Source organism: Rhinopithecus bieti, unplaced genomic scaffold (genome assembly GCF_001698545.2).
Source record: "Rhinopithecus bieti isolate Rb0 unplaced genomic scaffold, ASM169854v2 scaffold_1673, whole genome shotgun sequence".
Lineage (NCBI taxonomy): Eukaryota > Metazoa > Chordata > Mammalia > Primates > Cercopithecidae > Rhinopithecus > Rhinopithecus bieti.
The window spans coordinates 7,162,097-7,178,016 of record NW_016804690.1 but is presented as its reverse complement, the minus strand read 5'-3'; the positions used below and the strand labels follow the sequence as shown (position 1 = coordinate 7,178,016).

At 37.1% G+C, this 15,920-nt stretch overlaps 2 protein-coding genes across 4 annotated transcripts in view; one reads left to right on the top strand and one right to left on the bottom strand.

Moving 5' to 3' along the window:
• GPATCH2 (G-patch domain containing 2) overlaps positions 1-4,177 on the bottom strand; it is a 113,374-nt gene extending 109,197 nt beyond the window's left edge. For 2 of the 3 annotated variants that reach the window (XM_017870021.1, XM_017870023.1), the window contains exon 1: positions 3,121-3,274. In XM_017870021.1, the coding sequence (XP_017725510.1) occupies positions 3,121-3,194 (74 nt within the window). In that variant the 5' untranslated portion in view covers positions 3,195-3,274. The other variant, XM_017870022.1, reaches the window with a different exon arrangement.
• SPATA17 (spermatogenesis associated 17) overlaps positions 3,701-15,920 on the top strand; it is a 145,236-nt gene continuing 133,016 nt past the window's right edge. The window contains exon 1 of the mRNA XM_017869929.1: positions 3,701-3,822. Within this exon, the coding sequence (XP_017725418.1) occupies positions 3,755-3,822 (68 nt within the window). The 5' untranslated portion in view covers positions 3,701-3,754. The remainder of the gene's footprint in view (positions 3,823-15,920) is intronic.

The following is a 15,920-nucleotide window of genomic DNA, read 5'->3' as shown; positions in this document are numbered from 1 at the left end:
GGTGCTCCTGGCAGCTTCTACTTTGTCACCTTTGTCACCATAGGAACTTTCAGGAAGTTTTCTTTCCTCTTTACCATGGCTTGCTCAAAATCAAACCATGAATGGCTTTAAGAAAAAAAAAAAAAGTCTAACTCTAGTTTCCAAATTAGTGATTTAATAAGGCAAGCTCATTTATTATTTACATCTGAAGATGACTTCATGAGTCATTCAAACTTTTCCTTACACTTTAATTACTTTCAAAAGGTAAACTATTGAAAACGCTGCCTATATGAAATAAAGTCAGTTTAAAACAAAACAAAAAATTTAGCATCTAATAAGTAATTCATTCTAGCTCTTGTCAATATGCATATATTCAAATGTATAAGGCAAACAGTAGGTAGGAAATGAGACTTATTTAATGTTTATATTAATATATGGTAACTGTTCAATAAAAATTTACTGAACATATAACCTGAATTCTTATAACAGGAATGAGAATAAAGACAAATGAATATTAATTACAAGTAGCATACTGCTTGACACATAACAGATTTTAAAAAATAATCTGCCAGACGAGCAAACCAATGAATGACTAAATGACTGATCAAATAAAAGAAAAACATAATGACTAAAACTTTTAGACAATCCATATTCCAAATTTTCTGCTACATTAACAAGCCAGACACTCTAGGTTTTTAGCTAAGTAAATGTGAAGTTAAGGAAAAATTATCAAAGGCAATGTAAAGGCTTCCAGCTTGACATAAATATGGCTGCTAAGAAGCTATACCAAATTTAATGAATTACTTGAACAAAATCATACTGTTTATTGCTTTGATTCTTAATTGTTGAAACAAAAACCTGACTCAAACCTGCTGGTACGCAACAAAGTTCAAGACAAACAAACTCCAAAAAACAAGTAATTCAAAAAAATGCACACATTTTACTATGCAGTTTTCCAGATTTCAATACAATCAAAATACCAAATAGGAATGAAAATGCAGAAACAAAAGTCCAGAGTCAATATAGTTTATTTTAATGGCTTTGTTTTTTTAAGCAAAGCCACATAACAAAGTTAAAAAAAAAAATAGAATACCATAGTTGAATAAAGAAATTATCTACATTTACCCATTTGGTGCCTAAAATTGAAAGAGCAACCTCCACATTGGAGAAGTTGAAAAGTCAAGACAGGAGCTAAAAGTCAGAAAATCCAGACTGGGTAACAAATTTGGGTATCTAACCGCTAGGTTATATATTTCTTGAGATATTTTATCTCATTCAGACACATAGGCAACATATAAAAGTGGTTAAGAATTTTGGGGGTGGTATACTGGAATCATCTTGCAAATATGATACTTAGGCCAGTTACTTAAACCATCTTTGCTTCTGTGTCACCTTATCTAAAATGCAAAGAATGATACACCTACCTCAAAAGATTTACATGAGATGACACATATTTGTAAAACCTGGCACCTAGTTAACTCCTTAATAGCAGTATTCCCAGTGGGACTGGAATTTACTACTGGGATCAAACATATATGTTATATAGTAAATATCTGTTCAATTAATGAAAAAGAAAATTCCATTAAGAAATCTGGAATGACTGGATGGTCGTACAGATAGACTAGAAAATAAAGATCCAGTTTTCTGGAACATGTTCATACTGACAAAACAGGAATGACTTTAGAATTTCATTAAAAAATACTAAGTGCTACCACTCTATTATACTATGGTGCCATAAGAAATGGTGAGTTGTATGACAAGAGAGCCTTTAAAAGAGAATTGAAGGAGGTTTCTCTCAGTACCTAACCATGATTTGGAAGGCAGAAGAAGCTGAGAGAATCAATCATATTCTGATGTAGTCACCTATCCTACAAATCGATAGCACCCTAGGAAGAGCAGACCAATCTACATAGGATATTTTGTCTCCCTGACTTCACCAGGATAATGAATGGTGAAACATTAAGACAGGTATCCTTGAGAGGGAACTGTGGGGTGATGGACAAATCCATTATCTTGTTTTGTGTGGTGTTTACTTAAGTATATACAATGCCAAAACTAGTAAAATTAAGCATGTAAGAATTGTGCATTTCATTCTATGCTAGTTATACCATTAAAAACTGGTTCATTTAAAAAGTGCTCCCTGCTTTTCTCCCTGGAAAATGTAATAATTTACTAATAGTATAATCAAATCTATATTAACTATAAAATTAACTACAGGATGATGTCACCCAACTAAAAATATTTTGGATAAGGTAATTCTTTTAACTTTTCAGTGACAGATGATGTAAAAGTAATTCTTTGAGATCACAGACTACTAAAATTCCTTCTGTTCTAATTTTTGCAGAATCTAGGAATGAACATGCACCGTTTAGCCACATTTCTTTCACTTGTTGGTCAAAACTTTATGTTTGAGAGAATTTTCAATGGGAAATTGCTTGTTTGTATCACTGGTTGTCTTGTGTTACTTTCGGAGGAAAAGGGCTTGGAAGAAAAATACGACAGATATTACAGTGTATATTACAGTGTTCAACTAGAAATACCAAAACCAGGATTCTAGCTCTAGGATTAAAATGTACAGGGCAACTTTGGACACGGCACTTGAATATTCTGTGCTTGTGATATTCTGCTATCACAGGGCTGTCATAGGATAAAGTGTATTAATTTGTGGAAATACTTTGAAAAGTCAAAGCAATGTATTATTCTAACGTGGCATTGGTGACATGATACCACAGACATAGTCAAGCCCCAAACTTAATCCTGACAGTTATATGTTCTTGGGAAGTCCCCATATACATCTCCCTTGAACTTGAATAGAATATTCAAGAGGGTGGAAACAGGTAGGTTATCCCCTCTCTCTAAAAAAGTGGGTGAGAGGGTGATGTGTTTTCCACTATTGAACTTCCATAATTCTACATTTCTGGAATTTATCTTCCAAAATATTTGATATAATCTGGTAAATATTGAAAGAGGAGTGGGGAATAAGGCCCAGATTAAGATAGATTCTTCCTGTCCCCAGTGTTGTCAACAATCAATGAGGAGATAAATTGCTCCTGGAGTACAGGAAGCTTGACTTCTAAAATATTGTTAAACAAGCAATCAGCAAACATTTACTGTATTCTTTAACAAATCTTTGGCACACACCCAAGAGCTCCCTCAAACTGCGTGCATCCCAGGAATGAGTGAGAGTAAGGCCTAGATGTCTTCAGATCATCCATCACAGCTCTCTCCCGCCTCCATTCCAGGTCCAGCAGAGCGGCCTCGGGCAATCACACCCTTCCCTGACCTCCCCCTCCCCAGGGCCGCCAGCCTCACCAGCTGTTCCCGGCTGCTGGAGCTCCGATCGGTTGGCGCCCGGCGGCCCCGAACATTAACGACACCCAGGAGCCTGGCCTCGAGGCTCAGGCCCGTGAACAGACTCCAACTACTACAGCACCGGCGACTTCCAAAGAGCAGTTCAGCATTTTGAGATGAGCTTCCGGAAGCCGACAGGAGGCGGAAACCGGATGCCCGGAGCAACCATTAGTTCTCCGCGTCTACTGTTTTCCGTTCCTATAATCCCCTCTTCCTACTCGCAATAGAGACAGAGATAAATAAATTAAACTTTTTGTGCTACACAGAAATTTCTTAATTCTCTTTTTAGTACTCTTAAAGTTGAAGTAGCGTGAGAGAAAAGAGGAGTGAACAAAAAGTCGGACCCCGAGAATGAACTATGGTTTAGCCCAGTTACCATGGAGACCGGTAGTAACACCAGTTGTAAACCCAAGGCCAAAAGACCATGGCCACATTAGCCCGGCTGCAAGCTAGGTCGTCGACTGTAGGAAATCAGTACTACTTTAGAAACAGGTAAGTCAGAAAGAGAAAGATCGCGTAAAGGGCAGGCGTGACATTATACCAGTTGTTCCTCAGCGGGAGTTTCCAATTAACGATTTCCCTGATTCATTAAGTAGTACCCAATTCTTCCCTTAATGGGCTGCAAACAGAATCGGGAGTTTCTGTTACCATACAACGAAATTCTAAACAGAGAGGAGCCATAGATACTCGGTGTGAGATGATTTAGAAAAACTCCCAGCATAGATAAACTTGTAAAGTGCTTTTTTTCTTCGACATCACCACTCTGCAATTTCATGAAACCTTTGTTCTCCGGGTTCAAGATTCAATACCTGACTGGGGGTCACCCTGGCTCACTAGCCCAGTGAGCTCAGACTGTTTCCCATCTACCTAGGGATTTGAGCCTCCATTATTTTACAAACATCACTGAACCCAATTGTTCTATGACTCATTTGCCTTTCTAAAATGAACGTATAGGCCGGGCGTGGTTGCTCACGCCTGTACTCCTAACACTGTGAGAGGCCGAGGCAGGCGAATCACCTGAGGCCGGGAGTTCGAGACCAACCAGGCCAACATGGTGAAACCCCGTCTCTACTAAAATATAACAATTAGCCGGGCACTGTGGCTCATGCCTGTCATCCCAGCTTGTTGGGAAGCTGAGGGAGGAGAATCGCTTGAACTGGGAAGCGGAGGTTGCAGTGACCTGACATTGTACCACTGCACTCCAGCCTGGTTGACAAATTAAGACCCTGTCTCAAAATAAAATAAAATAAAATAAAATAAAATAAAATAAAATAAAATAGAAATAAAATGAAAGTGTCTAAACCATTCTGACACAGTAACTAGTACCAATATATTAATTAATAAACAATGGGCAAGAAAACCACTAGCAGTCTTCTTCATTTCCCTACACCCAAACTTCTTGCCTAGGAAGAGTTTCATTTTAAAGAAGCATTGCCCCAGGAGTTTTTGTAACTTAAGAGAAACTGCACAAAAGTGAATTAGACTATTATGGAATACAGTGATATGACAGACCAATGGAAAATGTGTCAATGAGATAGGGTCTTGCTGAGCTGTTTTTATTCTAACGTTTATCTCACCTACCACATCATTATTTCACAACATACCTCTCTTACAGCACTGATCACAATTCAATTTTACATTCTTTTATGAGATAATATCTATCTCCCCTCTTAAACTAGTAGTAGAGACAGTGTCTCTTATTTGACTCACTAGTATTTTTGTCTGCAATGTCTATGATAGCTCCATACAAATAATAGTAACACAATAATTGTTGAAGACTCACATTAATGAATCTTTCAATAAATCACTAGCCCTGGTTTAAGTAAACATACTAACAATAGCTAAACATAGGAATTATCTATTTATTTAGAGTATGTGGCAGATGCTGTATTTATGACATATATAAATGAAATAAGCCCCATCCATCATGATGTTGACATCCTAGTATGGAATATAGGCTTTTTAAAAATAATTACAATACTAGCTGGGCTTGGTGGCTCATGCCTATAATCCCAGCACTTTGGGAGGCTGAGGCGGATGGATCGCTTGAGGGCAGGAGTTCAAGACCATCCTGGCCAACATGACAAAACCCTGTCTTTACTAAAAATACAGAAATTAGCCAGGCATGGTGGCGCAGGCCTATAGTACCAGCTACTCTGGAAGCTGAGTCAAGAGAATCCGTTGAACCCAGGAGGCAGAAGTTGTAGTGAGCCGAGATGGCACCACGCATTCCAGCCTGGGTGACAGAGCAAGACTCTGTCTCAAATAAATAAATAAATAATAACAACAATAGAATAACATGGATAGGAAGGGAAACAACCAGTATTTTTTGAGCACTGCATTTATGAGGGATTGCACTAGGAACTGCTTCATATGATCTTTCATTTGGTTATCACAATGTTACAAGTGAATGTATAAATTATCTATTTATTAGATAATCTATATTTTTAGAGCTATAGAACAGTGTCCTAGAAAAGCCTGATGAAGTGCCAAGCAAACACAAATAATTGGCCAGGAATAGAGACTCAGGCCTGTAATCCCAGCACGTCGGGAGGCCAAGGCAGATGGATGGCTTGAGGTCAATTATGAATTATCAGAGCCAAATAATCTAACTCTAAAACCTATGCTGTTCCTATCACTAAACAAAATTTTCTTCCCATTAAGCTGATTTAATTAAATTGCAACAAGCACCAAGATCCAGAGGTCCAAATGGCTTGAGTATACTGTCCCAAATCCATTAACATGTAGGGAACAGAGTTGTGGGAAACAATTTAAAGTCTCCTTGGTTTCTTTCGATGTCTTCTGTTTTGGTAACAAGGTAGGGACAAAAATGCTTCTTCCTAATGGCTAGCATCAGAATAATGCTTAAATTGAAAGATGACTTTGTTGAGAAAATATATTCCTAAGTGTTTAGGTTAGTATCTGAAACTGCAAGGCCTGGAAGTCCAATGTGGAAAAGAGAAGCTCCTCTGCCTAACAAAGAGAAAGGATCTTGAACTCCAAGAAGTGAGCAGCAAATACAGGAGATTTTGAACTACAAAGAGTAGGAGGAGTGTGGGTTGCCCGACTGACGTAATACTCTGGAAAGTTGCTCCCACAGGGAATGTTTGGTGTGTGTTTATGTTTTGGTCTGGTCCATCAAAGAGGCTGAATATTTTGTCCTGGACATAAGGTGAGCAAAAGATAGTAGGCCATTGTTGTAACTGCCCAATGTGTTCACCTTGCCTGTTGCCTAGACAGAGCCAATTTATCAAGACGGGAATTGCAATAGAGAAAGAATAATTCACACAGAGCCAGTTGTACGGGAGACCAGAGTTTTATTGTTACTCAAATCTGTCTCCCTGAGCATTAGGGGATCAGTTTTTAAGGATAATTTGGTAGGTTAGGGTGAGGCCAGTGAGTCAGGAGTGCTGATTGGTTGGGTTGGAGATGAAATCATAGAGGGTGGAACCTATCTTCTTGCACTGAGTCAGTTCCGGGGTGGGGGCCACAGGGTCAGAGCCAGTTCATCAATGAGCCAGTTTATCAGTCTGGGTGGTGCCAGCTGATCCATCAAATGCAGCATCTGCCAAATATCTCCAGCACCGATCTTAGATTTTCCAATACTGATGTTATCCCAAGGAGCAATTTAGGGAGGGTCAGAATCTTGTAACCTCCAGCTGTGTGACTCCCAAACCATAATTTCTAATCTTTTAACTAATTTGTTATTCCTACAAAGGCAGTCTAGTCCCCAGGCAAGAAGGGGATTTGCCTTGGGAAAGGCCTGTTATCATCTTTGTTTTAAACTGTGAACTAAGTTCCTCGCAAAGCTAGTTCAGTCTATGTCCAGGGATGAACGAGGAGAGCCTGGAGGTTAGAAGCAAGATGGAGTTGGTTAGGTGAGCTCGCTTTCACTGTCTCGTTACAGTTTTGCAGTGGCAGTTCCATTGTCACTTGACAGAGTATTGGCCTTTTTGTTGTTGTTGTTGTTGTTTTAACTTTCTCTGGTAATTCTTAGCTTCATTTCTGTTCTTCCGAACTATGAGATTTTCTTTGTGACTTATTGGTCATTTATACTACACACTATACTGCACTGTGTGGAGAGAAGAGTTCAGTATATGTTTATTGATCATATTGTTCATTTTCGCCATATTCTTATTTAAATTTCATCTAATCTGTCAAATTCTAATAGGAATAAGGTAAAATGTTTCTCTTCCACTGTGTTTCTGTAGTGTGGGTGATCCCAAAGTATCTGAGACAGGCTTCAGTCAATTTAGAAAGTTTATTTTGCCAAGGTTAAAGATGCACCTATGACACAGCCTCAGGAAGTCCTGATGTCATGTACCTAAGACAGTCCGGGTACAGCTTGCTTTTATGCATTTTATGGAGACATAATACATCTATCAATACATGTGAGATTTATATTGATTCCACAATGCGGGGGCCTCTTAGGTCTTAGGTAGATTTAAAAATTTTCTGGCTGGGCGTGGTGGCTCACGCCTGTAATCCCAGCACTTTGGGAGGCTGAGGTGGGTGGATCACTTGAGATCAGGAGTTCCAGAACAGCCTGGCCAACATGGCAAAACCCTGTCTCTACTAAAAATACAAAAATTAGCCAGGGGTGGTGGTGCGCCCCTGTAATCCCAGCTACTCGGGAGGCTGAGGCAGGAGAATCACTTGAACCCAGGAGGCAGAGATTGCAGTGAGCCAAGGTCGCACCATTGCAATCCAGCCTGGACAACAGAGCAAGACTCAAATTCTGATTGGCAAGTAATTGAGTGAGTCATTATCAGTAGAAAGAAATGAGGAATGTCTGGGTTATGATAAGGGATTGGGGAGACCTAGGTTTTATCATTTTATCATACAGATGAAGTCTCCAAGTTGCAAGCTTTAAAAAGAATAGACTGAGGCCAGGTGCAGTGGCTCAGGCTTGTAATCCCAGCACTTTGGGAGGTCAAGGTGGACAGATCACGAGGTCAGGAATTCGAGACCAGCCTGGCCAACATGGTGAAACCCCGTCTCTACTAAAAATACAAAAATTAGCTGCAAGTGGTGGCAGGTGCCTGTAATCCCAGCTAATCGGGAGGCTGAGGCAGGAGAATCACTTGAACCCTAGAGGTGGAGATTGCAGTGAGCCGAGATCGTGCCACTGTACTCCAGCCTGGCGACAGAACGAGACTGTCTCAAAAAAAAAAAAAAAAAAATGGTGTTTTCAGCAGAGGAGTGACATGATGTGACTTCTGTCTATAAAAACAATAAATAAGAAAGTAACCTTTGACTTATTATTATTATTGTAATTTTTAGACAGAGTCTTGCTCTGTTGCCCAGGCTGGAGTGCAGTTGCGTGATCTCTGCTCACTGCACCTCTGCCTCCCAGGTTCAAGAGATTCTCCTGCCTCAGATTCCTGAGTAGGGGGGATTACAGGCACCTGCCACCACACCCAGCTAATTTTTTTTTCTTTTTAGCATTTTTAGTGAAGATGGGTTTTCACCATGTTGGCTAGGCTGGTCTTGAACTCCTGGGCTCAAGCCATCTGCCCGCCTCGGCATCCCAAAGTGCTGGGATTACAGGTGTGAGCCACGGGGACCAGCCCCTTTGACTTGTTTTTAAGTTGGATAAAGGATTTTGCTTTTGTTTTTCCCATTTCTACTTTCTTCCTCCACTTCCATCTTTTAACTTTTGGGGCCAGTTTTGCTTAACAAAATTTAAATCAAATCTGCTTGTGTCAATGAAAAAAGTAAATAACACTTAAAAAATTTTAAAACACATACGCTTTCTAACAATATGTAAGCAGAAATCAGCCAGATATATGTAAAATCTTTTCTAATTGGCTTAGCTGAAGGGAAAAGTATGTTGGAGAATACAGAGAAAGCTGTGGCTGAGGAAGAGGGCAAGAAGTTCTGTAGAGACATGCTATGTAGACCAACTGTCAAATGTCCACATCTCTTAATATCTGAAAGGGGGTTTGAGGAGTGCATGGGGATAGACAAAAAGAAATAGAAAGAAAATAAATGTTATCGAATATCTACTACATGCTGAGCACTTCCTTCCCAAACATTATTTTATTTGATGTTTACAATAATCTTATGAGGTTATTTTTCTTATTCCTGGTTTACAATGAAGGAATGTGAGATTTAGACAATCTATATTACTTGCCAAAGATAAAGAAGATCAAAGATCTAGTGACATTTGATCCATTTCATTCCACATTTATACCTGGGAGAGGGGGATCTTTAGATTATTAAGTCTCTGCAGGGAAGTAAGTTCATCAAATACATAAGGCCTAACCTGTCTTTCCAAGATCAGGTTGAGAAAAAGAAAACGGGGCTACATTACTCTGTGGTACAAGACTGGTGATTTGCACGTACTTCATTACCCTGTATCAACCTAAGGTATAATGTTCCTTAAATTGGCCTGATTTCAGGGTATATGATTCCTATAAACGTAATAAATTTGTTTCTGACTCTGACACAGTAAATTGACTGTGGTTCCTCACTGTATTCTTAGTCTAATAATTTTGTTCAGTGTCCTTGAATTTGGACGATCCGCTTAGTCCTATTAGCCTAAATAAATAGCAGCTTAGTTGAATAGATGTGAGTCCCTTCCCCTGATTCTAATTAATTACTGAAATTTTTCTTACAGGTATACTCAATTCTGACAAGTAAAACTTAGCAAAGCTTCTTCCAAATATACAAGGAAGATTTTTGCCAAAGTGCAACAGTTCAAATCCTAACTCTGTGTTACTTTAGGTTTAAATGTAAACTTTTATACTTATATTCTTACCTTACTTAAACTCTTTAGATTTTAGTTTTCTCATCTGTAACAGGGATAATAATCCCTATTGATACGTTAACTAAAAAGATTAAATGACCATCTGGTATATTAATAAACACCCAATAAATTCATAATTATAATAGGAAATTGCAACAGAAGGGCAAAGTATAAAATACATTATGATCGACTCAGTGAATATCAAAAGGTAGTTGAAAATTTTACAGCTATTCATAAATATTTTCTTTTTTTATTAAAATGTAAAACTTTTATTGCTGTATTATATACATTAAATAAAGTATATAAACTGTGTGAAGTGTACAACTCAGTAATTTTCCATAGGTATATACCTGTCCAAACTTCAGTCAGATAAAGTTCTTCAATGTTTTAAAACATGTTTACAAAAGAAATAAAAATGTTTTAATAATGAAGAATATGTTTCTAAAACCAACAGCCAACATTAGATGTGCTGCTGGAATACAATAGAGATGGTTCCATTTAATTCAAAAGCAAAACAAAACTGCACACTAAATCTGCCTATTTATCATGCCCTGAAAGACAGATCCCTGTTTGCCAACATGTTCACTGCTGGCTCATTGATGGGGAAAAAGAAAATTGAAAGTACCTTTTACTGTCTATCAGTTTATCACTGCCCAAGTAACCTGAGCAGAAAGCCCTGTATAGGTATCAACAGCTGAATATCTATTAAATAGGCAGATAAGCTTCACAAGACATTTAAGGAAATGTTAGTATGGAGGAAGGAGATTAAGCTAAGAAACCAGAACAGATGGCTACTGTGGAGTTAGAACTAATGGATGAAATAGATACAAACTTCAATAAAAATGTAATGAGAACTTTTAGAGAGATAAAACTAGAGGAAAAAAGTTACGGTAACCAATTTTAAAATAACAATTTTCCATTTAAAATGTAATAGATGAATTAAAAACTAGAATAGTCATTACTGAAATATAAATATGTTAGGAAAGCAAATAAAGGAAATATCCATAAACACATGTGAATAGAAATCATGAATAATAAGATTAATAATACGGAGGACATACCCAGAGGACTTGTTGTGTGAATAATAATCACTGCAGAATTCTGACTGGGATTGGGGTAGAGATAGAACAATAATAAAGAAATACTCTAGAAGAAAACTCCTAAACTGAAAAAAAAAATATGGCTTAGAATAGAAAGGATTCTCTGAGTCCTATATAGTATTTCCTTTAATACCTACTTCTTAGATTTTATCTGGTAAACTTCCAAGAATACAGGAAAAATAATCTCATAGGATTCTATTCTAGACAGAAAATAAAAATAGTTATTTGCCAAGGAAATGAATGCCCTCTCTGCTCAACACGGGAACCCAAAAGACAGAAAAACAATAATTACTAATTATTCAAGACCATAGATAAGAATTCTATCAAAGATTCATTTGGGGATGGGGATGAAGGAAAGACATTTTCAGACACGTAAAGATTCACAGTTATGTCATCTATGTACCCTACCTGATGAAATGTACTCAAGAAAGTACTCGCCGTAATCAAGTGAAAATTAAATTGGAACAAAGATCTCAAGATAGAGAAAGAAGAGCAAAAGAAATAATAGAAACAACAATGAGCAATTCTACAATAATTTTCATTTAATTAAAAATTAAATAAGCATTATGTTACTGTGATTTGCCTTATGTTTAATTAAGATAAATTAATCTAGAAGAAGTAAAACAAACTAAGCTAGAAGAATCCTATTGGTACTTTAACGTCCTTTCTAGATATCTCCTTAGGCAAGTTCAAAAGTTCATTGTACATTTTCAGTCTTCCAAGTGATCACAGGCAATAGTCTTACTATAATAATTGTCCCACTCTCACATAATAGAGGTTCTTTTTCCAGTTTCTAATATCAACTTTTTCACCACTCTTCCAGCCCACACGTATGGTCTTTCAATGACCTGTGCATCTTCTTCACCTTCTCGTGCATCACCCAGTCTCAAAACCAATATCATAATGTTTCAGGTTCTTGCCGTGGCCATCAACCATTCTATCAGTTTTCTTTTATGCTTTTACAGTCAAATTAGTAAATTTATTCATCTGGCTTTAGCAATCTTAGTTGTTCTTGGAACAGTCTTTTCCAGCCTAAGATTATATTTATTTATAATATTTAAAAGTTTTGTTATATTTTCCTTCAGTCTATGTGCAGTTGTGTTTATGTGCATGTATTGTGTGAGACAGAGGCCTAACTTTTTCTATAGAATACAATAGTCTCAACACCAGCTATTAAATAGTCCATCCTTTTCTTACTAGTTTTAAATGTTGAATGATAAGTAAAAGGCATAAAAATTGCAAAGAAAGAAGTAAAATTGTCTTTACTGACAGCATAATTATATGTATAAAAAAGTCTATACCACATACAAAAAGAAGATTTAGAAGTAATACATGAACTTAACAAGTTCTCAGGATGCAAGGGCAATATGCAGTAGTCTTTACATAACAGCAGTGAACAATTATAATTTAAGACTTCAGCAATACCATTTTTAATAGCATCAAAATGCATGTCATTTGAGTCAGAACTGTCAGTTTTCTATTGGCCTCATAAAATGCTCTCGTGTATACAAAAGTTGTGTACAAGAGTATTTTATATACAGGATTATGTACAAGGTCATTCATTAAAGCATTATTCCTAATAGGCAAAAAATAAAATAAAACTGTAAATAACTTGTATCTATTTGCAACTACTCTGACTAAATAAAGACAAGCATATGAGGGAAAATAAATAGCCGTTTTAAAGAGTGAAACATTTTATACATAATGACATGTTCTAAATCTCTGAGACAAAATAAGGTTTAAGAAAAGCCCAGATTATAGAAAATATATAATACATTTAGTGTTTTTTATGTAAAACAAATGTGAAAATACATAGAGATACAAAACTGGAATTAGATAGATCTGGAATTACACGTAATAAGTTGCTAGTAGTGGTTAAATTTTAAAAATTGAAAGAAAGGGAGGTTGAAATAGAATCTTTTTTCTCTCTGTTTTTCTATATTGTTTAACATTTTGTATTGAGCATTGGTTAATCAGGTACTTATTTGTGAAATAAACAGTAGATAAATAGGAGAAAGTTTGTCCTAGGACAAAAATTTTGTTTTGAAAACAAAACTAAACATAGAAAACAAGTGGCCGTGGAAGATTTAACTGGTGTAAAACTTGTCCTCCGACCATGAAGGACTAGAATACTTAACAAAATATGTGAACATTTTTAGATATTGATACAGTAGGCAATGCAGGATTTGATCGCAAGGAGAAAGATAAGCACATAAGATTAGCAAGACAATTACCGTAGCTTTCTTCTTGGAGGCAATCTCTGAACAAAATTCAAACTCTCAATAGTTCAACATTCATGGTGTCCAGCATCTATTCGTAAATTAGTAGTAGGATAAAAATGTAGCAAACTGTGACCCACAATCAAGAGGGAAAAAACATCAACCAATAGATACAGACCCAAATGAACAAAGATGACATAATTATCAGACAAGGATTTTTAAATAGCTATTTGAAATATGCTTAAGGACTTAGAAGTAAAATATGAACATAATTAGGAGTTAAATGGAACATTAAAAAGAAGCAAATTAAATGTTTAGAGATTAAAACACAGTATCTGAAATGTAAAATTTATTAGATGCATACACATACACATACACATTTATTGAAACAATCTCAAATTTACAGAAAAATAACAAATATAATACAAGGTATTTTTTCCTGAATCATATGAAAGTAAGTTGCAACCTGATGTCCCATTGTGCCCCAAATTCTTTACACACAAGGACATTCTCTATATAATCACAATTCAACCATCAAAATCAAGAAATTAACATTGGCACATTTCTACCATCTAATCTTCAGACTCCATTCAAGCTTTGCCAAATTGCTCCAATAATGTTCTTTGTAGCAAAAGGATCCTGTTTGTCTTGTCTCTTTAGTTATCTTTAACATGGTACATTTTCTCAGTTTTTCTTTGATATTCGTGACCTTGACACTTCTGAAGATTACAAATCCGTTATTTTTTAGAATTTCCCTCAGTTAGGTTTGTCTGATTTTTTCCCCTTGATTAGATTCAGGTTATGCACCCCTGGCAGGACTATCACAGAAGTGATACTGTGATCTTCTCAATGCATCCTACCAGATACTACATGATTTTGATTTGTCCCATGACTGACAATATTCATTTAGATCACTTGATAAAGCTGTTGTCTGCTAGGCTTCTCTACTGGAATATTCTTTTTTCCTTTGTAATTAATAATTATTTTTTAAAAGCAGATCGTTTGAAACTATGTATGTATCCTGTTCCTCATCAAACTTAAAATTTATTTATTTGTTTATATAAGTATAGACACATAGTTTCCTATTTTATTCAGTGGGTTAAAATCTGTCACTCTTATTTATAGTCATGCTAATATTGTCCCGGATTTGGCTAGTGAGAGCCACTTCAGTCTTCCTTCTGTGTCCTCATTGTTCTAATGCTTTCTTGATTCCTTGCTTTTTCTTGACACACAAAAAGTTGCAGGCTGATATGGTTTGGCTCTGTGTCCCCACCAGATCTCATCTCGAGTTGAAATCCCTCTAATCCTTACGTGAGGAGGGGAGGATCTAGTGGGAGGAGATTGGATCATGGGGGTGGTTTCCCCCATGCTGTTCTTGTGAAAGTGAGTGAGTCCTCACCAGATCTGATGGTTTAATAAATGTCTGACAGTTTCTGTTTTGCATGCTATCTCTCACCTGCTGCCATGTAAGACATGCATGCTTCCTCTTCCACCATGAGTGTAAGTTTCCTGAGGGCTCCCAGCCATGCAGAACTGTGAGTCAATGAAATCTCCTTTACTGATAAGGAGGTTTATTTATTTACTTACCCAGTCTTGGGTAGTATCTTTATAGCAGTGTGAACACAGATGAATAACAGAGGCTTATCTTGTACTTTTCCTGCCAACCCCTAGAACCATCCATTTCTCCAAAGAGCCTTTGTTTCTTTCAGTGGTTGCTCTCTGGCCCTCTCAGTGGAAAGAACAAAGGAGTATGTGTTTGTACACATCTATACACATTTTACATCTATACTTATTTCTCTATCTATTGATGAACATATATATTAAAATTCATGAGTTCACATTGACTACTCTATTTCAGATTCAGCACAACACGTTTATTCTAGTTTTTTTCTCTTACCTTTTCTGACAGAGAGAAACGTGGCTCCCATTATCTTTAGAATATTTACTTATCTGATCAGTTCCTCTGTATGTAACCAAACTGTTGTCACCACAACTGCCTCTTCTCTTAGACCCAGTGTGGGGCTCTACCTCTGCATGCTGAACCATCGCCTCCCCACCAACTTGGATGTTTTCGTCATCACTCTTGGGCTCTGATTCTCTATGCTGGCTACCTTCATGTGCAGATTCTTTTTTCATCTTCCCTCTACACCCCAAAGCCAGGCCTCCTCTCCATGGAACACACTGTCCTTGCTAAACTCAGACTATGTCATCTTACCCCAGGCAGCCCCCACTTGTGGATGCTCACCTTACCCCACACAGGCTCTGACACCTCAGGCTGAGCCACTGTGCCTTCATCCTCCCACACCCTTTGTAGCATAGTACCCTACTTTTCCTGCCCATTTCCAAGGCCTTTGAGATCAACTTAATTGTTCAGGAAATGAGGTAAAGAGAAGTGAGGAGAAAGAGGAAGATAAAGAAACTATATATATATATATATGTTTTTTTTTTTTTTTTTTTGAGCTGGAGTCTCACTCTGTTGCCCAGGCTGGAGTGCAAAGGCACGACCTCGGCTCACTGCAA